This window comes from Bufo bufo, chromosome 4 (genome assembly GCF_905171765.1).
Source record: "Bufo bufo chromosome 4, aBufBuf1.1, whole genome shotgun sequence".
NCBI lineage: Eukaryota > Metazoa > Chordata > Amphibia > Anura > Bufonidae > Bufo > Bufo bufo.
This window is the reverse complement of record NC_053392.1, coordinates 122,252,131-122,274,688: the sequence shown is the minus strand read 5'-3', so window position 1 is coordinate 122,274,688 and position 22,558 is coordinate 122,252,131. Positions and strand designations below refer to the sequence as shown.

Here is a 22,558-nt window from a genome sequence, read left to right as displayed (position 1 = left end):
GCGCCGAAATTCAGGGGCACTGTTCTAGTGAGCCATCTAATAGGTGGTATAAAGTTACATTGGACAGATTTATCATCCAGCATCAGCCACTGTGATTGATCTGGCACATTTCTGGAATGTTCTCCTCACATGTCTGTTTTAGTAACTATTTGCTAATATCAACTGTGCAGCATCTGTTCTTATACCTCTACGTTGTACTGTTCCTCTTCTATTCCTTCTAGAAGTTATGAATAAATTGCCATGAGTCTACAATTAAAGTCCAGCTGGGTGTTACCAGTTTTGTCCTTGCACAGTCTGCTACTGGCAGCACTGATTGGATAATGTAAGGTTGTGCAGGGACACCCCCCGACTGGTAACACCCAGCTGGACCTTCATCACAAACTGTTAGCAATTTATTCATAACTTCTAGAAGGCATAATAAATAGCACAAATGTCACAACAATAGATGCTCCAGAATTGTTCTTACATGGGGAATGCAAGTAGTTACTAAAACAGGCATGTTAGCTTTACACATAGACAATATTAGTAAATTTGCCCCAATGTATGAAGATCCTTGGTCTCCAGTAACAGCAAATCCTTACCAAAACAGAGACATGTCTGTTATTTGTATGATATTGGCTGTCAGACGTCATACCAAACTGAATAATACTAAACCCAAAAGATTCCAGCTGGGGCAGAGAACAAAAAACAAGACTGATCCCCGGGTGTTAGACGCCAACACACTACTATAAGCAAGTAATGTATGATTTCCCAAGTAATCTACTAGTGTCTCTAGGTCAATAATACATGTATCCATCTTTTCACACAAAGCATAGCCTGGGCACAGTTTGTTATATCACCATTGCCAGCAAAAATAGCAGTCTCCCACAGTTTAGGAATTTTGCACGCCTCAAACATAACACTTGGTATTGAAGTTTTGAGACATGAACTCTTGGTCCGAGATTCTTTATAGGGGTCAGCACTCTGATTTTATGATACAGAGCTTCTAATTCCCATTTCTTTTCACACAGCAATATACCTAGTTGATCGGATTCTGCTTGCAGCCACCAGTAGGGGGAGCTCATTGCGTAAGGATTTATACAGCTCCCGCTGAACTCTATAGAAAATCCATATTTGACCGTGGGTTTACGTTAGTAGTGTGGAGACCAGTGGTGGTCTCCACTATGTTATATAATGAAGTACATCTAGATTACAATAGTACACTGTATGACAATGAGGAGAGTTATTCAGGTCGCAAGCAGGCTATTGCCTTTTACGAGGTTGGTTTGAACTTTGATGTAACATTGTCTCCCATCAGGCGCCCTCTCCTCTTTCGCGGTTGGATATGTGAAAGTCAATTGGGAGCTGACTGGAGAATTAGCACTTGCCATCTTCTCAGCTGTCAGTGCCGGCAGCCTGTTTCTCATGGACTATAGCTTTAATATTTGGATGTGCTACGCCGGCTACCTGATATTCAAATCCTCTTATATGCTTCTCATCACTATTGCCACGTAAGTATAGACCTTCTACACAAGAGAGCAAATGTCTGTTTCTTTATCTATTTAGAGGCTTGGGCCTCTTTAAAAATTGGGGGCATCTCCTAGCAGAACGTGCACCAGAAAAGCAAATGTACGACAGCTATGAGCGGAAAATTATGGGGTAAATTATATCAAATCAGGCCATAGGCGGTGACACCCAGCACCAAGCCCAAACGACTTTTATTTTCCAAAATTGGCGTAAAAATGGAAGTCGCACAAAATGCCACGAACAAAAATTTGCAAAGTTTGATAAAATCGCTATGCTTGGTGTTGGGGCATGAAAGCTCTCGATGCATATGACAAACTTGTCTACAGGGCCCTATTGATCCAACATATAGCTAAAGCCATCCACTTTGCTGCTACTTTAATACTTTCCAGATTTTCTCACTACAGGTGATAAATCTCCAGTTTATACCCTGATAATGGGTGAATATCAGGCGGTTTTATACACTGGGCTGCATGCGGTGACATTTTGAGAACTGTTCTTTGATTTAGATTGTCCTTGGTTTGCCAATTTGTAGGTCCTGCTTCAGCCATTCAAGCATATACATCAATTTAAATGTATAGTCTGAGTTATTATAGCATAGTGGTAAATCATGTATGACACAGAGCAGTACACCATTCATTCCACTAGGTGGAGACAGACACTGGATCAAAGGCCCAGTGGTAGCGGTGACTTTACAATGACAATAAACATCTAGAGTAAATTTGAATGTACCCTTCCCATTTATCAGACACCAAATATAACAGCACAGTGACCCCCATGTCTAGTGGTTGGAGGGAGGATTAGGGGAAGCACACAAACCAAAAGTGTTTTTTTGCTTAATCTGAATGTGTTTCCTTACAGGTTCCAGATTGCAGTAAACCTGACTATGGAGCGCTATGCACTGATGTTTGGAATGAATACATTTGTTGCACTTGCTCTTCAGACCATAATAACCATTATTGTAGTGGACGGCAGAGGCCTCGGACTGGATATCATCACCCAGGTGGTCACCATTTCTTATTTGCACAGTGACATTTAAAGGGGTGGTCTCACTTCAGCAAGTGGCATTTATCATGTAGAGAAAGTTAATACAAGGCACTTACTAATGTATTGTGATTGTCCATATTGCCTCCATTGCTGGCTGGATTAACTTTTCCATCACATTATACACTGCTTGTATCCAGGGGTTGCGATCACCCTGCAATCCAGCAGAGGTGGTCGTGCTTGCACGTGACAGGAAAAGGCGCCTGCCTCTCTGGTGACCAGGGCCGTGGCAGAGCACATAGGATGGCGCTTTTTCCTATAGTGTGCAAGCACAACCACCACCACTGCTGGACTGCAGGGTGGTCATAGCTAGGGATGAGCGAATCGACTTCAGATGAAATATCCGGTCGATTCGCATAAAACTTTGTTCTAATACTACATTAGAATGTATTGGCTCCGATGAGCTGAAGTTATTGCTTTGCAAAGTCTTGCGAGACTTCGCACAATAACTTCATAAATTCATTTGTACTGTAAAAAAACATGTCTCGAACTCAAGTTCGGTTCCAACTGGTACCTTGGACGAAGTTTTATGCGAATCGACTTCGGATGTTTCATCCGAAGTCGATTCGCTCATCCCTAGTCATAACCATGGAAATGAGCAGTGTATAATGTGATGGAAAAATGAGTGAAGACAGCAAAGGAGGCAATATGGACAATCACAATACATTAATAAGGCTACTTTTATACCTGCTGTTAAGACTACTTTCACACTTGCGGCAGAGTGACCCAGCAAGCAGTTCCGTCGCCGGAACTGCCTGCCAGATCCAGCAAAACGTATGCCAACTGATGGCATTAGTAAGACTGATCAGGACCCTGATCAGTCTTAAAAATGCCTGATCAGTAAAAAAAAATGCATTGAAATGCCGGATCCGTCTTTCCGGTGTCATCCGGCAAAACGGATCCTGCATTTATTTTTTTCGGTCTGCGCATGCAGGACGGATCCGGCGACTCTTCAGTTTTTTTCGCCGGAGATAAAACCGTAGCATGCTGCGGTTTTATCTTTTGCCTGATCAGTCAAAATGACTGAACTGAAGACATCCTGAAGAGAATGCTCTCTATTCAGAATGCATGGGGATAAAACTGATCAGTTATTTTCCGGTATAGAGCCCCTGTGACGGAACTCTATCCCGGAAAAGAAAAACGCTAGTGTGAAAGTAACCTAATTCCAGTACTGAGATCCGGCATAGGATTTAAATACCAGAATTAAACGGATCTGTTTTGATTTTGCACATCAGGATGCATCGGCTCCGTTAGGATGCGGTTGTGTGAAATCAAAACGGGAAGAAAAACTATCCGTCACATTGAAAGTCAATGGATCTGTTTTTTTAAACTCCTACTTGCATTGTTTTCAGTGCTGGATCTGTCTTTTTCCGTTTTTATGACCGGACACAAAATGGAATACTGCCGGAACGAAAGACATCCTGAACAGATCTCTTTCCATTCAGAATGCATGAGGACTAAACGGAAGCTGGATCTCGATACCGGAAAACTACAACGCAACTGTGAAAGTAGCCTTAGTGCCTTGTATTAACTTTCTGTACATAATAAATGCCATTTGCTGAAGTGAGACGACCCCTTTAATGGTTCAAATTTAGATTAGAAAACAATGTGCATTTTAAAATGGTTGTTTCTTTTCTCATTTAATTTGATGGGGAGGAGCTGCAACACAGTCCATGGGCAACACACCTGATGCTTCTGGAAGGGGGAGAACTCCAATTGGAATGCAATTTACATTTACAGACATGCACCATATTGCTTCCTTTTAATATAATACTGTTAAAGGGGTTGTCCACTTTTATCAGCTGTTTGAAGAGACCACAGAGCTCATACGAATGTTGCCTTCACTTCACCGTTTACCTGCTTGCAACAGCAAAGGTGAGCAGGTGTAATTACAGCTCGGCCATCGCATTCCCCTCAATGGGACGGCTCCTTCCTCTGAATAGGACAGAGCCGTCCCATAGAAGTGAATGGGGACACCATACAGTACATGGAATTACACCTGCTCACCACTGGAATTGCGATGGCGAACAGGTTAAACAGTGAAGAGAAAGCAGTGTTTGTATGAGCGCTGTGGTCTCTTCAAACAGGGGTGCCAGAAGTCGGATCCCCACCAATCAGATTTCGATGACTAGTCTTGAGAATCGAGCTTCAGATCATAGATCCGAAGTCAATTCATTCAAAAACTTCTCTGTACAGCATTAAAATGTATGGGCAAAATTTGTATTGCCGAAGTCTTGTGAGACTTCGGTGAATTAATTCGGTATTCCTATCTCCGTCTTTAAAAACATTTTAAATTAGGAATCTGAAGTTGGGTTTGGCAACCCGACTTTGGATTCCTATTTTGAAATGTTTTTAAAGCCACAGATAGGACTACCGAATTAATTCACCGAAGTCTCACGATACTTCAACAATACGAATTTTGCCAACACGCAGCACATTTTAATGCTGTATGGAGACCGCATTACAATCAAGGTTTTGAACGAATCAACTTCGGATCTTTGATCTGAAGCTCGATTCGCCCAAAAAACTCCTGTAATGGAATTGAGCGGAGTATAAACTGCGAGTGGTGCTTGGTGAATAATCAAGCAAGCAAGGTTGTGCACCCTTTAATTTACATTCTGCAGCAGGGTTTATGATGAAGCAGGGTCACATTAGTACTGAGTGACATCTCTTTTTGCTGTGACACAGGCTCTGGCTTGGTTAGTCATACAAGATGCTGGATTTCCTCCTGTGGTATGTACATTTTTTTCTACTGGGACTCGTAGTTCAGCCAATCTCGTTGATGGCTGCTGTGCATGGGAGATCCGTCACCCCATCCAGTCCCAGACATTCTCAATGGGGATGAGATTTGGTGATCCAGCTGGCGAGAGGAGCTGCTGGATACCCCAAAGAGCATGTTGTGTAGCACAGGCAGTGTGTGGGCAGCATTATCTTTTTGGATCCCCATGTCTCCTTAGGCAGTAGCACTGGTGATACGATGTTCTGGATGTACCAATGAAGTTTCTCCTTGGTACTTATGATGGCTGAATCAGATTTTGTAGGGGGGCTGGAGTGAATACGATCCAGGATATTGAAGAACCAGTCCTACTGACATTTTTGACTACATGGCATTGTATAACTTATCCAGGAACTTACCTCAATTATCCATCTCTTTCCCCAGTTTCTGGTCTATGGGAGTTACTTTGCTCTAATTGCTGGAATATTCTTTATCAGGAGCCTGTGTATCTTAATATCACATCACAAAAAGAAGCAAACAAAAAACACCCAAGAACAAGAGGTCAAGACTGAGACTCATCTTTAGAGGTTAGGACCTTTGTGCTGTCTCATTAATTACTTGGGGTGGGGGAAGTATTAATGATATGGCCATGTTGTACTAGACCATTCTATACAAGAGATTCTGTAAAGATAATCTGGGGTGCATTCTTTTGCTGAAAGATGAATAAATTATAATAAAGCATTCTTATTCTAGAACTCACAATTTTCCCATAAATATCACCCTTAAAATGTATGAGGAGCTTAGAAAGTGAGAGCAGCTTCAGCAATCTTGCCCATGGTTCAGTCACTGGTGCAGTAAAGTGTTTTTTTTTTTTTTTTTTTAGTATTTTTGTCACATTATGTCCTATTTGAAAAGTCCTTCACATAGTGAGTTGAAGCCAAATGAATACTGACCACTTGGTCATGCCCAAGGTGACCTTCAAAAACTATCTTCAGAGGTCTAGATACCAACCAGGTCATCAATATCAGATCAGCTGTTTGAAGGGAAAGCAACTCTCGTGAGTACTGCCTTCTCTTCACCATTTACCTGCTCATCATCGACATTGCATCTCCTCTGCCCTAATAACTTCAAAGGTAAGGAGCAGTTACAGTCCACGAGAGTGATACGACCCTGCACAGTGAGCGGAGGCGTATAGACCTTGGCTTCAAACGCTCACTGTGCATGGCCGGATCATGAACGTCTTTTGCACCAGAATGAGATTTTGCTTGGCTGGTGCTGACATCAGGAAACAAAAGGGCTGTGTGGGAGAGGCGGACAGGAGCTCTTGGAGAACGAGATGGGAGTGGGGAAATGACTCGTGACTCCCCTCAGGCAGAACATCCTGATGACACTATGAGGTACCTGGCCACGACATCAGACATTTTCAGTTTTTTTTACATGCATACAATACTTCTGAACATAGACAAACACTTTAAGAGCCCTTTACATGGGTCGACAATTGAACAGATCATTGCTAACCAGCATTACTAGTAACACTCATTAGTGATGATCTGGCTCTGTAAATGCACCGCCCATGACCCGATGAACGAGCAAAACGTGTAGCACGATCTACTGCCGGGAAACGACGAAACAGTATGGGGAAGAGCGATGGCATTAGCGATTGCTCCTCCCCATCTCTGGTGATCTCTGCAAGTAAATGCACTGATCTCCACTGCTAGCGATCAGCAGATTGTTGGGAGGGAACACCTCTTTCCCGACAATCTCATCATCCCGTGTAAAGGGACCATTACAAATAATTGGAGGATGCACAGTAAGAATATTTAATCAGCTCTATGACAGGTTCCCTTTCACACACATCTACATGCAGCAACTGAGTAGGCCACCACGAAGGATCTGCTTCCTCCTGATAAATGCCTGCTCGTCAGTGGAGGAAAAAGCTGCATTTACATGCAGGAATCCCCTGCACTGTATGGGGACGGACATTGGTTACTTCACTCCTCATGCAGATTAGTTGTTTCTGGTCAGAAGATCGTATAGCATGATCTGCTGCCCATAAATGATAGTTTAATGTGCTGTATAAGCAATTAATTCACTCCATGAAAGGGCATCGGGTGATCAGTGGCACCTTTACATGGGCTGATGATCGGGAATGATCGTTTGTACGAACATTCGTTCCTAATAATCAGCCCGATAATATTCCTGTGTAAATGTGCCGTTACAGGTGGCGACAGATTCCACTGAAGTTTCTCTCTGCTATCTCGCTGTAGCTGGCTCTGATGTAATCGGTCCCTCCTGTTTTCTGTTCCTCGGCAGTGCTTTCGTCTTGGTCACCATTGTCTTCAGTCATCTTCTGTTGAGCTCTGGCTAAATCATCTTTCTATCTGCTGGTTTGTGACTACCTACAAGAATTTCAGCATGAAAATAACTGTCACATGGAAGCCTTCTCCACGCCAGACTTGCCAAGACAGGCCTACTCAGCCAATAACTGACTGAGGCAGGACACTACAAAGGCCAGTGGCTGGCAAAATGAGCATCACGTGAATGGAGGCAAAACTACAGGAACCAGGCATGGCCACTATATAATGTACAGAGTTGTGCTTGTATGGTGAATGGTTCCAGTGCACAGGAGCTGCTCCCAGAAACAGTCGGTGGTGGTGCTGGGAGTGGGACCCCCCCTCTTGATCCGATACTTTTACTCTTCAATTTTAATTTATAGTTGATATTTCAGGGCCTCCAATCACAGTCAAGCTTTCATTCATGTGACATGAATGCTGTACAGTGATTGGTTGCTACGGGCAAATAAGACGCTTTTTTTGTGTCCCCTATTGTCTCAAGTTCCATAGTATTCAACTTACAATGGCCACCCACAAACAAATGAGTATTTGAACTCGAAGGAGTCCTGTAGTCATATTCTACAAAGTAATAAAATCACACAGTCGCCATTTTTCTAATATTTTAATATTTTTTCACCTGCAAACTGTAGCAAAACATTATTAGCTTTATTATGCAGAAATGAGTCCTCAATATGGATATTTTAGGCGTATAGAAACAAATAGCTTTATTGGGCAAAGTAAAAGTTTGTGGGATTGTTTTCTTTTCATTATTTTGTGTGAATAAAATGTATAGATTTTCATCATTTAACATTGAACTGCCACATCCCGTCAAGCCGGATTGCTAAAATGATTAAAGTCTTTTTCAGTTATAGGTGGACTTGTTTGCTCTTTCACATAGCATAAAGTGTTATGAGTTAGAAATACTGATATGAATAATTACCTAGACCCTAAGAAAAAAAAAAATATATACAGTACTGCAGCTTAACGAATATGGAATCTGCAATAACTTACCAAATTTAATATACATGATACGCCTTCAATTAACCCCTTGGCTGCCCCAGGACTTGATATCCTCTGGGCAGCCAACAGATTGAATGAAAAAAGAAAAGGCTTCCCAATTGCACATATTACCTTGTTTTCTTCCTTTTTTTTTTTTGTTTAAATACAAAAAAAAAAATATAATTGCAGGCTCTGAAAGAACTCCCTGTGTTTAAAGCTTACGCTGGTTAAACAAGACAAACAGTGCAAGAGGCAGTACATGTACGGTGATGCCTGGTAAGCTCCTGTGTTAGTCTAAGGCTATAAGAAAGGATTTGTCGATGAACTTCCTGCTGGAAACTGTCCCGAGGGTGCCCCGGCCTGCAAGTAAAAAAGAAAACAAAAAACATATTACAAAGTTGTACTTACGGTTATGGACACCATACAAACCTACCAGTAAACCTGCATGGAAATGCTTTCATACCATTCTGAAGGACCTTTAAGGCGATTTCACACACGGCTTTTTTTTTTTAAAGCAAAGAACAGACATGGGTTCAAAACAATGGGAAGGACTAAGGTCCAGCTCACACAACTGATCTTAAACGTGCGGTTTTCGATACTTTTTTTTTAACCAATGGGTGTTCACTTCGTTACAAAGCTGAATTTCCTGCTTGAGGTTTTTGAAGCAGATCCGCTCCAAAAAAAGGTGTGGAAAATACACAAAAAACGTATGGACTTATGTGGCACATTTTTTTTTTCAGATTCCTATTCATTTTAAAGGGAAATTCAGCACTGATTCTGCCCCAAATGCTGCTTTTTTTTTTTTTTTACACGTGGAAAAAAGAAACACAAGCTCATTGAAATGAATGGGAGGCTGTTTTGAGGTCTTTTTGGAGCTGATTTTGAGGCAGAAATGCCCCAAATCACCATTAAAAAAAACTCTGTGTGAACTGTCAAAAATTGCAGTGGCACCCACCACCACTAAAAATAAACATGAAACCATCACAAATGGACCCACTTGCGCACTTAACATGTTAACATGAGTGATACAAGAAGACATTCTATTTTTTTGTATGGGCCTATAAATGCATTTACTATTGTAGACACCATTAAGCTGCATTGTGTGTAAGTAAACATTGTGGGAAACAACATGCAGGTGACAAACGGGTAACGGAACCAACAAAACAGCGCATGACTAACATAATGGGTACTGATTGTATCTGCCTCCAGGCTGGAATCAGGGTTCAAGCTCACTGAAGCGGCGTCACATTATTGTGCTGCTTTACATGACACACAATTACACAAACAGCAAGGACACCATTATGACTGTCTACCATGTTACAGATACAGTGGAGCTTTGTCATTGTCACTGTTTCTAGCTCACATAATTCTTCCCCTTCTCTTCTTCACTCACCGCAGCAGGGGAGGGAAAGAAAAAAATGAGACAGCAGGGACAGGATGGTCATAGGCCCTTAAAGGGGTTATCCAAGACCAGACCCACAATACTGATCATACTTACCTAGTCCCTGACACCACTTTCCTTTCAATCGCTCCACGGCCATCTTTGCCTCACCCTTGTATGCAGATAACAAGATCCATCGACGGGGGTGCAGCTGATAGCAGGGTGCAGCGGTGACCTCCTTGCCTTGCATCTACCGGCATCAGGGACCAGGTAAGTATGGTCAGTATAGTTGGTCCAGGCATTGTGGGAGGACTGTTGAATCTTGGATAACTCCTTTAGGTGGGCCCATGTCTAGGGGACTGCCTGAGCCCTCTTTGTGGCCTCCAGCCAGGTAAATAATGATCGGATACTCCGAGAGTTAATTAACACTAGGAGAATCAAGTACTTCTGTTGCTGAACAGTGACCTCAGGTGCCCTCCAGACTCAAGAATACAGCTTTTTGCTATCCTAAAGGCAACTGGAACTGGCCACCACAGAGGAGGTATTTTGTGAAGCACTGTGGAATTTTGTTCTGCTGGGGCAGTACATTTTGCTGCACTGTGGTTATTTTGCTCTGCTGGAGCAGTATTTTGTTCAACAATAGGGTAAGTGTTGGCCCCACCTACTTAAATTTGTACCTGCCTACAACATGGGGCCAGTTCTTTCCATCACAATCCTGCTGTGAAAGAGAAAGACTGCCTGTTATTATCACTGCCTATGCTGCTGTGATCACAGGACTTTATTAGCTCTTTATGTAGAATACTGGAGACATGCTATAAAAGAACAATTCTCTCAGAAACGGGTAATTTTTTAAAATTAAATTTAAAAAAAAAGTTTTTTCATTGGAGCAGTTCTATGCCATTAAAAATTAAAAATACTACAGAAGTTAGCACGGATGATTAAACTCCTGTATTGATAGGTAATCAATTGTCAGTTTACTGCTGCTGTGAGGAAAAGATGTTATCTGCATATTTTCCAAGCTATTTAAAGGAGTTATCCCATGGTTAGGCCTAGTTCACATTTCAATGTTTTGGTCAGTGATATCCATCAGTGATTCTGAGCCAAAACCAGGCGCCAGTCAAAAAGACATAAAAGAGGAAAATCTTTCCATTATACCTTATATCTGTGTAGGATTCACTCTTGGTTTTTGCTCACAATAACTGATGGAAATCACTGACCAAACACTGAAGTGTGAACTAGAATTTAATGTAAAAAATTAGACATAATATAGAACAAAACTAAAACCAGCCCTGTACCTCACATGGATCCAGAGATCTCCCCATTCATTACTCCTATTGCTCTGATAGATTTATTTTAGGCTGGCAGCTCAGGGGGCATGTCCTTTCTGCTGCAGGTCTTGTCCTATGACGGATCAGAGGGTGTGGCCTTTCTGCTGCAGCTCTCGCCCTGTAACTGTCACAGCGTCTAACAGTACCGGTGGCAGCTGAAGGATGTATCTGACCATGTGCAGCCACTTCAGCCAAGTGGACAGAGAAATATTAAAAAGCTGGTGGCCCTATACAGATACAGTTCATTAAATAACTCAGTGGTTATACTAAACTTTACATGCAATTACAAAAGTATTCAGATCCAGATGCTGGTTTGAAAAATGTATAATATAGTAAATGTATAATATAATAAAACTTTAAAAAATATTTGGCTTGCACCCCTTTGTAATAATTCTGGAGCATCTATTTTACTGCGGTATCTACTATGTGCCATTCCTTTATTATTCCTGCTAGAAGTTATGAATGAATTATCAGCTGACTGCAGTGAGGGTCTAGATAGTTAACAGTTTAGAGGTGTGTCCCTGCACAGTCTGACATTATCCAATCAGTGCTGCCAGTGTCAGACTCTGCAGGGGCACACCCAACTGGTAACACTCATATGGACCATCATTACAAGCTGCTAGCAATACATTCATAACTTCTAGCAGGAACAACCAAGGAATGACAGAACCTACAGTGACATGGATAGATGCCCCAGAATTGTTATTATATAGAGGATGCAAATAGCTATTAAAACAGATGTCAGGAGTCTGTCTGCTGTGCTAAAAGTCCAATTAAAGAGGAAGTTAAAGAGCCAGGACAGGAAGTAGAATACATATCGTGACTTAAAAATAATCACCCCATTTTGGCAAAAAATTACTAAGAAAATTCACAAAAAGGCTGTTAATATGTGCTAATTGTTTTCTGACGGGTGTGTCCCTTTCAAGATGACATCTGGGTGATGCGTAACTGTACTCACCATGAAAGGATTACTAGAGACTGCAGGAGCTGCAACCTGTCCAAATGGAGTAACCACTGACTTTGCTGGACCAAACACACCAAAACCAGCTCCTTAAAAGAAAATAAAAGACAAAAAACAGAAAAGAAATAAGATTACTGCAGGTAGTTGACACCAACAGAAGTGTGAATTCTGCAATGGCAACCGGATTAATTTACACAGCAAGATGAACATGGTGTATCTCTTACCGTACCTTGTATATTACCATTAGGCTGCTGTGAGAAAGCAGTCTGTTGGGGGAAGGCAGTCTGAGGGGGGAATGCAGGCTGATGAAAAGTGCCACTAAAGCTGGTAGGAAGACTGTATGGTGCCGATGTCCCGAACCCAGCGGGCATGCTTAGTGAGGCTGTTCCAAAAGAAGCTGTTCCAGATACAACCAACAACAGATACATTAGGACACATGAAAGAGGACAGCAGCCTGCCTAAGCCAAGACTCGAGGGAATTATCACTATTAGGCCCTAGTCACACAACCGTATTTCTGTTCCGCATCCGATCCGCATTTTTTGTAGGCTAATTCATTTCAATTGGTCCGCAAAAAATGCAGACCGCACACCATTGCTTTCCGCATCCAAAAAGATAGAACATGTCCTATTCTTGTCAGTTTTGCGGAAAAGAATAGGCATTGTTACAATGGATCAGGAAGAAAAAATAAAACGGATGCAACACGGACGTCACACGTATTTTGTTTGCAACCTTAGGGTGCATTCACACGGCCGTATGTATTTTGTAGTCCGCAAAACGCAGATCCGCCAAAAATGCGGGTGTCATCCGTGTTGCATCTTTTTTTTTTTCTCCCGGACCCATTTTAATAATGCCTATCCTTGTCCGCAAAAAGGACAAGAATTTAACAGATTCTATTATTTAGCGGAGCTATGGAACGGACATGACTTATGGATGCAGACAGCACACGCTGTGCTGTCCGCATTTTTTTTTGGAACCCATTGAAATGAATGGGTCTGCACCCGATCCGCTGAAAATGCAGAGCAGATGTAGAACAAAAATATGGTCATATTTATGGTGCCTTCTGAGTATGGAAGTCGCTACGCAATAATACCAAAATGATCGGTGAGGACATGGAGGGGGATAAAACAATTACCACTACTGGAATACATTAAGCTGATGGGTGGGTTGGTGCCAAACTCAGTAATAAAAATAGTAATATAATAGTAATGAAATGTTACACGAGTTTCTGATCAAGATAAAGATCATTTGATGTAACCAGCAGCTCAGGGGGTATTGCTTTTTATTGAAAAGACTTAAAGGAGTTGTGCAAGTTTGGACAGGAAGGGGTTTGCAAACCGCATCTCTTGGCCAGACCTGTGTAGGGACACTTACTTACCTGCTTCCTGGCGCTGGCTCCTCGCTCCTTATCTTCCAGGCCTGCGATGCTCCATGGGCTTCCTCACTGTAAACATCTGGTTTGACACGTTATGTGACGAATGGGGAGCAGGTAACTGCAACAGCCAGTTCATGGCTGCAGCAGTGTCAAAAACTGGATGTCTACAGCAAGCGAGCCCACCGTTGCAGCCCAGGCCTGGAAGAGAAGGGACGAGGAGCCAGCACTGAGAAGGAGGTAAGCTTCCCTTCACAGGTCTGACCAAGAGAGGAGAGTTCGCAAAAAAAAAAAAAAAACCCCAGCACAACTGTTTTAAAGGGGTTGTCCGCTTTTTAAAAAATCTTTTTTTAGATTGATGACCTATCAATATTTTTTTAAAAAGCGGACAAGTCCAAGAAATAGTAAGAATCCTGTAAAGGCAATAACCGCTTGATGAAGTACCATAACAATGTGTACTTGTGTTTGCTCTAGGAAAATCAGAGAGTAAGCTCTACTGGCACAAGGACAGATATGAAATAATTCTGAGAACACATCCAAAATGATATGATCTCATCATGGAAACACGGGGAAGAGAAGAATGATGGCACAATGAACTGCATTTTGGTAAAGGAATGACTGTTGTATGAACAAAATGCAGCGTAAAAGTGATAATCTTGCAATATAGGTTTATAAAGGCGTCACAAACGCACACTAGACCTTCCAAAACATGCACAAATGTGAACAAGGCAAATCTTCTATAGTAAAATACTCTGTACAAAAGGAAGCACAAAGCATTTAACTATAGGGTAGTCATGCAGCAAAAACCCAAATCACAAAAAAAAAAAAAAAAGTTGGTGAAAAACAGCTCCAACATACTACTAAATAAGACAGGTGCATGCTCATATGTTTCCACACTCTGGAAAGGTACAGGGACTGCAGCAAGAAATCACCTGTATTTATGGTCTGGCATGCGAATGGGAAGACTGGGAATGTCCTCGGAAAGAAAACTGAAACATTGCAGGGCATATTAACCATCATAAAATAAAAAAATGTGCAGTCAGATTTACACACTAAGTAGCTGCACAGTGTAGGACCAAATGTTATTATTTATGACCAACTAGATAGATTAATAGGTATTTCCTGAGATGAGAAAACAGGGTCTTTTGTTTTACCAAAAACAGCACCACTCTTATCCATGAACTGTGTCTGCTACTGCAGTAGCGACCCATCCAAGTTAAGAGGATCAAGGTCGACAATCAAACCCAGTCCATGGACAAAACTGGCAGTCTACGATAGAAAAAAAGAGCAAATAACCTTTTACAAGCTTCTGAACACATGTAAGGTTCCTTGGGAACACATCTGACAAGAAGCGCAATACATTTCAGATGTTTAAGGCTGGACACCTTCAGTGCAATTTTTTATGATTGCATTTTACTCATTATGGGCTAAAAATCATTTCTTTTCAGTTGGTCTTTAGTAAAAATATTGAGTTGTTCTGTCACAGTTAACTGTATAACTGTGAGAATAGTATTTTCACTTTGTGCTGTCATCTCATAAACCAGAGATGGCTTACAAAACACAGTAAAAATACAGAGCCTGGTACTAGAGAATCTCAAGGCTGTACAGAGAAAAGGGATAAACATTTTTAATAAAAAGAAAGTGGAAAAAAAGAAAATAAAAAATAAACGATTTTAAGCTCAAAGTGAGTAAAATGCAACAATAAAGAAAAAGTGCCGCAAACATGTACATAGCCTTTAAACACTGAATTTTATCAAGTGACCCCAAAACCTTTGCAGGCTACAAGCCACATACGACAGATGATGCTGAACCATAATAAATAGTGAAAGTAAGGTATATGTAGTATATCCAGCGATGTAACCTTTTGCAGCCGCTGTTAAATGTCAGCTATACAGTTTTGATCCTAGCACCAAAATCTAAAAATACAATGACTTGCTCGTAATAATAGATTCAAGAGCAGTCAAAAGCTAAAGAGCCACATGCAGGGACCCAAGAGTCACTGGAGAACACTGCAATAAGTCAATAAAAGTCATCAGTAGATATTCTACAAAGATATTCCAGCGACATCTGAGTAGACTTGGACAGACAACCTGCTACATTCATCTCTTGGGTCAGGTCATTTTTTAAAGGTTTTATAAAGTTTTAGTAATTCAAAAAAGAAGAGCTCTGGTTAAAAAATTGTTGAAAACGAGAGAAAAACAAAGGAAACGTGCAAATGGTGAGCTCTGCAGACTTACAAAGTGCCAAAGTCTTATAACAAGAATATTTCACATCGATACAAGACAAAGACATAAAAATAAAATGTAGACGGGTTGATAAAATTCTACATGCTTTGGGAGAGAATGAAAAATAAAAGCTGTGATGTGAATTCCAAGCAAGACATGATATCAGCACCAAGGCTGGATAAAAACTGGGACAGACTACTCACAGACATCCAATGCTCCTGCAGCTGTCGGCAGTCTGGTCTGGTGGAATGGGTGAAATGGGGCACCCGGGTAGTCCATCTCGGTCGTGTGACCATCACGGACCCCTGGTTGAGAATTTAAAAAGTGGTCTTCCAAGGCTTGTAGTTTACTAATACAGTACAGAGCAGGCATGCCAAATGTGAAACAATGGGGGCCAGAATTTAGGCGAACGGGAAAGCTCAAGAAGAGCCATGGTAAATCTTGGGGGTAACAAATGGCTTATGTCGTCAGTGAAAAGTTTTGTTAAAATCTCTTGAGGAATATAATGTTAATTACTCCACAAATAAACACATTTGAAGACGCATACCACTTAGAGAGATGACTGTCTCTGAGAAAAACAGGGGACTCGGTATGCACCCCTGGGATCCATGATGGTCTCAGCAGTTACCACCTTACCAGAGATTTAGGGAATAGCCAGTTTATTTATTAGTGTGAGCAAGGGGCTGTGTATCATCATCCAAAGATATATCCAGGATTTTTTGTGAATAATTTTTTAATTTAGTGGTATTATCAATATAAAAGAAATATTCCAGTTTTTACACTGGTCACTAGAGCACACAGAATAGACTTACATTTTCTATTTCAGCTCTACTCTGTAGACTAGGCCTGAAGTAACGTCAGCAGAGTCATCTCATTATCATTAGAAGGTGGATGATTTAATGACCGATGACATCCCTACCGTATTGCATCTTTCCTGGGAGCAGCCATATTGAACACACACACTTCCTTCCTATATTATCTGTATAGGCACTGCAGCAGGTTGTGTGCGCTTTATAGTAGCTGATATGAATGGGAGAAATGTCATGATTATTACGAACTCCTAAAATGAAAAAAACACAGACCCCCTCCTGTAGACACCAAGGAGTGACATGGGACATGAATACAGAGTGTTACCCTGCCTTATCTAGGGGTGTAATCTATCATTAAATCCTCTATCCTTTAATGATGAGATGACTCTGCTGACCTTACCCCTGTCTACAGAGAAAAGCTGAAACAAGAAATATACATCTATTTTGTGTGCTTTAGTGTGAAAACTGGAATATTTCAGCCTTTTTTTTTTATATTGCTAGTCCCACAAGAACACCAGTAAATAGAGATGTATAATTCCCCCTCATAATTTCTCCAGAAAGGTAGGGATCCCAGAGGTCAGACCCTCACCCCACTGATCATAAAGCGATGGCATATTACAGCAATAATCCATTGCTTTATATGATGTGGACAACCATTTAAGGAACGATAATGGGGGAATAGATGCCCGTGATGAGAACGTAGTCCTACCACTTTACAAATCACTAGTCAGACCACACAAGGAGTACTGTGTACAGTTCTGGGCTCCTGTGAACAAGGCAGACATAGCAGAGCTGGAAAGGGTTCAGAGGAGGGCAACTAAAGTAATAACTGAAATGGGTGGACTACAGGACCCAGAAAGATTATCAAAATTAGGGTTATTCACTTTAGAAAAAAAGACGACTGAGGGGCGATCTAATAACTATGTATAAATATATTAAAGATCAGTACAGAAATCTCTCCCATCATCTATTTATCCCCAGGACTGTGACTGAGTATATGTAGAGAGAGTAGAGAGCGAGGGTTAATCAGATCTTAGGGAATAGTTTATCCAAAAGATAAGAAAAAACTTGAGGTGCCAGTGGGATAGGAGTATTTAAGGTGATAGAATGAGTTACTCTAATAGCCTGAATGGTGGATGGAGGAAGTAAAGAATAAGGTCGCAAAAGGGTGATATAGGGGGGCGGCTGCTACTGAGGTGGCGATGTGGAGGTTAATCCACGTGTGTCAAACAAGAGTTATGCAGAGTGGGCTGGTAGCATGTGGGTTCATTCAATAAAAATGGACCCAAGAAGCAGACATGACGAGTATTATTCCAAGATGAAAGCACCAGACCCCCAAATAAATTAGTACTGAGGTGTTAACCCATGTAAAAAGATGAGATCACAGACAAGAAGGTAAAGATTATATTTGGGATCTTGCTCACCTATAAGCTTACGTTTTTTTTTTTTAATATGGTGACCACAGTATAATAGAATTGGTGTCAAAGAGAGTCTTAGAGTGGGTTGCTGTGTCCACACAGGAGCAAGCAGAAGTAATAAAAGGAATAAAAAGTACCGTATTTTTCACTTTATAAGACGCACCTGATTATAAAACGCACCTAGGTTTTTGAGGAGGAAAATAAGAAAAAAAATATTTTGAACCAAAAGGTGTGCTTTTGGTGGATTTTGAACTAATGGTCTGGGGATGACACTGTTATGGGGGATCTGTGGATGACACACTGTTATGGGGGATCTGTGGATGACACACTGTTATGGGGGATCTGTGGATGACACACTGTTATGGGGATCTGTGGATGACACACTGTTATGGGGGATCTGTGGATGACACACTGTTATGGGGGGGGGGGGATCTGTGGATGATGTACTGTTATGGGGGGATGTGTGCTGTGACACATAGGGCCATGAGGGGGGCCAGAATAAGATGCTATATGTGTGGATGACACACACATAACATCTTATGCTGGTCCCCCTCATGGCCCTATGTGTCACAGCATTACAGTACTTTATTCTTTGTATGTAAAATCTTTCTTTAATTCTGAATCAATCGCTCTCCTTATGATAAACTAGCTGACACTGATATATCGCCGGCCGCTATGCTGCACAGCGTGGCCGGCGATACATCAGTTACAGTGCGGGGAGGGAGGAGGGGCTGGAGGCAACTCACAGCGGGGCCCGGTGCAGTCACTGTATTACACCGGGCCCCGCGCACAGAAATCTCTTTGTAGGTAAAATCTTTCTTTATTCCTGAATCAATCGCTCTCCTATTGATAAACTAGCCTAATCGCCTGCATCAGTACTCACTATGAATGCAGCGTGCGGTCCGGCCAGCGTGTGACTGACGTCACTCAGTCAGTCACACTCCTCCCACTTCATTAATGAAGCAGGAGCAGGATGAAGTCATGTGCAGGAGGGAACGCACGCTACATTCATAGTGAGTACTGATGCAGACGATTAGGCTAGTTTATCAAAAGGAGAGCGATTGATTCAGGAATAATGAAAGATTTTACATACAAAGAGACTTCTGTGCGCGGGGCCCAGTGTCATACAGTGACTGCACCGGGCCCCGCTGTGAGTTGCCTCCAGCCCCTCCTCCCTCCCCGCACTGTAACTGATGTATCGCCGACCACACTGTGCAGCATAGCGGCCAGCGATATATCAGTGTCAGCCCTGTAAAAAAAAAAAAAGTCAACCATCGTTTTATAAGGCGCACTATCATTCCCCCCCCCCCCCCTCTTTTGGGGGAAAAAAAGTGCGTCTTATAAAGCGAAAAATACGGTATATTAAAATATTGATCCAAAATGTTGTTTACTCACTTCACTGGGGGGTAGTTTGCCAGATAAGCTCAAGACACCAGCAGAATCTCCTACCTCCCTAGCCAGAATCGCTTGTAGAATGACAGGTATTGAAGACAGCCAGTTCACAGGTAGCTTCAAATCAATTCCTTTATTAGTAGAATTCGGCTCAATGCATTTCAGGGTACAGAGATGGAGTCCCCTTCATCAGGAGCTTACACATATAAACTAGTGGTGAACACACATACCTTAGAATATATTGTTAGAAATTGCCTCCAAATAGAAAGGGGCGTCGCTCAGGGCCGGGGCAGTGTGCGCTGTCTCACAGTTCCGGTGACGCGCCAAGCTTGGCGCGTACTTCCAGTTTCTATTCGTTCCACCATGGAATGCATTTCCGGTTCTCTTCCGCTCCAGCCTGGAGCACAGTGGTTGCTTCCGACTGTTTGTTCTCTTGCGCAAGGAAAGTATTTTCCTCCCAGCATGTGCGGCTGGGCTGGTTTCCAGCCAGGTGAGGTCAAATACCAGACCGGAGTTTAAGTGCCGGTCCCGGTTTTGGCAGCACCTGGCTGTCCTTAAATAGGCAGCTGGGCTCAGCAGAGATGTCTCTGTTTTTGGGATCTGAGGCTTTGTACCGTGCTGGAGGGCTGAGAGCCACATGCTGAGGAAACAGGCCCCCTAAAGCCTGCTGTGGACTACTGGAGGCAGAACTGCCAGCAAGGTGACTTGTGTTATATGAACTTTCCATTGTGTGTGAATTAACACCAAGACTGCAAAGTTACGTGCTGTTTTGTGCAATTACCTCAAGTGTGAATAAACATTGACATTTTGAGTTATGAACTTGTATTTTGCCTCTGTACTGCTCCCGCTTACCCTATCTACCAGAGCGAAACCCCTACAGTAAGTAAGTATGTATGTATGTATGTATCTATATATATATATATATATATATATATATATACACACACACACACACACACACACATACATACCTATTCTGAGATATTTATCTATATTGAAGTATATATAGAAGATACATATATATAAAAAGTATATATATATACACACACACACACAATATAACTTATCTATATGAATATATATATATATATATATAAAAAATGCAAACATATATCTAAATAAAACCATATATGTAAAGCTCAAAAATATATACAAAAAGATGCACTAAAAGTATACAAAAAATTCTAAGATACGCAAAAAAAATACTATGAAAAGATACAATGAAAAAAATATACATATACATATAGAGAGCATACAGAAGATGTATGATTACATGATGGAATGTGTAAAAGCTTTTTTGATTTATAGATAAATTAAGAGACAAGTCTAAATATATATATATATATATATATATATATATATATATATATATTTCCATACTGTATGCTTAAGGGTATTTCTAACTTGTTAAAGACGCTCCCTTATTATATATAAAATAAATATAGATGAATAAATAAATATAAATTAATAATACTGTAAATTCGTATCTATATTGCTTTTTCAAAACTATATAAAAAAACGATGACAAAAAATATATATGATAAAAAGGTATATGAAAAGATTAGCGATATTTATTCATATATTAACGAATACCAACATATATGTCGTGGGTTCAAGGGTCTCCGGATATTAAAATTGCAATTCTAGTCAAGTAACATAAATGGATTGGATGTTTGATCATTGGTGGTTCTTTGACTTAAAAGACAGTATAATATAATATATATAACTTAAAAGGAATATATGTTTTAAAAAGGAATATGGATTGAATCTGTTTGGGACTTCAGTAGTTTACGTATTCAAAAGATTCATTTAGGCCAAATGGTGTGAGGGTATTTAGTTGGTAGATCCAAAACATCTTCTTCCTACACTGTTGTTGGAAGGAGAGGGGTACATGTTCCAAGGGGGTCACTTTTAAAGCAGCCGGGTTCCCATCATGCATTGTTGCGAAGTTGCTGCTTTTTCCAAGTGCTGATTTTTATAAGTGCATCTGAGATATTCAGGAGACTAACTTAGACTAACTCAGAGCTTTTCCACTGTAGCAGAACTTCAGCGGTGTTTCTGGTGGATACTCAGACACGGTTTCAAAACAGTACATTGGAGATATTCAGGAGATACTCAGGAGGTAATCTGGAGGTGGATACAATCTAAACAAGTAAGATTTGTTTGTTTATAATCTTTCCCCTCTTTAAAATGGCAGACCTGGTTCTGTGCAGGAATTGTTGTGCTTTTATTTCAGGTTCCACTCTTCAGAGGTTTGGATGCTGTCTGATCTGTAGACAGCTCTCCATAATGCAGCAGGAAATCTCATTTTTGAAATCTGAGATTTGTAAATTAACCGTTAAACAAACTCAGGCTGAGAACGTTGCAATGCCACTGCCACAGAGGCCCCCTAGAAATGGAAGATGGGTTACTGCAGGTTCTGGTAGACTGAGAGTTGTTGATAGAAGACATGTCCCACATTCTGTGGCTCTCCATAATTCATTTACAGCACTTTCAGAGTGCAAGAGCAACATGGAGGATGGCTCAAGCACAGTGGGTGAGGAACAATCATCCCCCATGCCTAAAGTATGCAAGACTGCAGCCAAAGACAAAAAGGAGAAGGTGAGGACTGATAGTAAGCAGCTGTTGGTGGGCGATTCCATCATAAGAGGTGTGAAGTTTGAGGAAAATGGTGTTGTGAGATGTCTCCCTGGTGCTACCGCTAGCAGGGATAGACGACGGATCCTTAATATTGTTAGGCAAACAAAGCGGGAAAGGGAGGTGGATGTTATTGTCCATCTTGGGACAAATGATCTGGCTTGCAATGAGGTTTCAAAGGTGAATGAAGCTTTTCACACACTTGGAAATGATATACGGGAGGTTGCATCAACTGTTTCATTCTCTGCAGTTTTGCCTCTGCATAACCTTCAGCATGACAGGAAGATGTGCATTTAGGAAATCAATGTTTGGCTTTATGAATGGTGTCTGAACCAAGGGTTTGGCTTTGTGTCTCATGTTAGCTCTCGTTGGAATGGAAAAGAACTGTACAAGAAAGATGGTTTGCATCTTTCTCTCTAGGGAACGAATATCCTCAGTGAAC

At 41.3% G+C, this 22,558-nt stretch overlaps 2 protein-coding genes across 10 annotated transcripts in view; one reads left to right on the top strand and one right to left on the bottom strand.

Annotated features, from left to right (window-relative positions):
* The window catches only part of LOC120997637 (thiamine transporter 2-like), a 33,525-nt gene extending 25,474 nt beyond the window's left edge, over positions 1-8,051 (top strand). For 2 of the 4 annotated variants that reach the window (XM_040427822.1, XM_040427826.1), the window contains exons 3-6: positions 1,298-1,490; positions 2,365-2,506; positions 5,708-5,850; positions 7,577-8,051. In XM_040427822.1, coding sequence (XP_040283756.1) covers positions 1,298-1,490; positions 2,365-2,506; positions 5,708-5,848 — 476 coding nt within the window. In that variant the 3' untranslated portion in view covers positions 5,849-5,850; positions 7,577-8,051. Of the gene's footprint in view, positions 1-1,297; positions 1,491-2,364; positions 2,507-3,963; positions 4,012-5,707; positions 5,851-7,484 lie in introns of those variants that run through there. The other 2 variants (XM_040427823.1, XM_040427824.1) reach the window with 2 other exon arrangements.
* Positions 8,052-8,203: 152 nt separating this feature from the next.
* AGFG1 (ArfGAP with FG repeats 1) overlaps positions 8,204-22,558 on the bottom strand; it is a 99,078-nt gene continuing 84,723 nt past the window's right edge. For 3 of the 6 annotated variants that reach the window (XM_040427821.1, XM_040427820.1, XM_040427817.1), the window contains 3 exons: positions 12,495-12,662; positions 12,263-12,354; positions 8,204-8,955 (listed from right to left, as the gene is read on the bottom strand). In XM_040427821.1, the coding sequence (XP_040283755.1) occupies positions 8,896-8,955; positions 12,263-12,354; positions 12,495-12,662 (320 nt within the window). In that variant the 3' untranslated portion in view covers positions 8,204-8,895. Of the gene's footprint in view, positions 8,956-12,262; positions 12,355-12,494; positions 12,663-14,150; positions 14,625-16,063; positions 16,166-22,558 lie in introns of those variants that run through there. The other 3 variants (XM_040427818.1, XM_040427816.1, XM_040427819.1) reach the window with 2 other exon arrangements.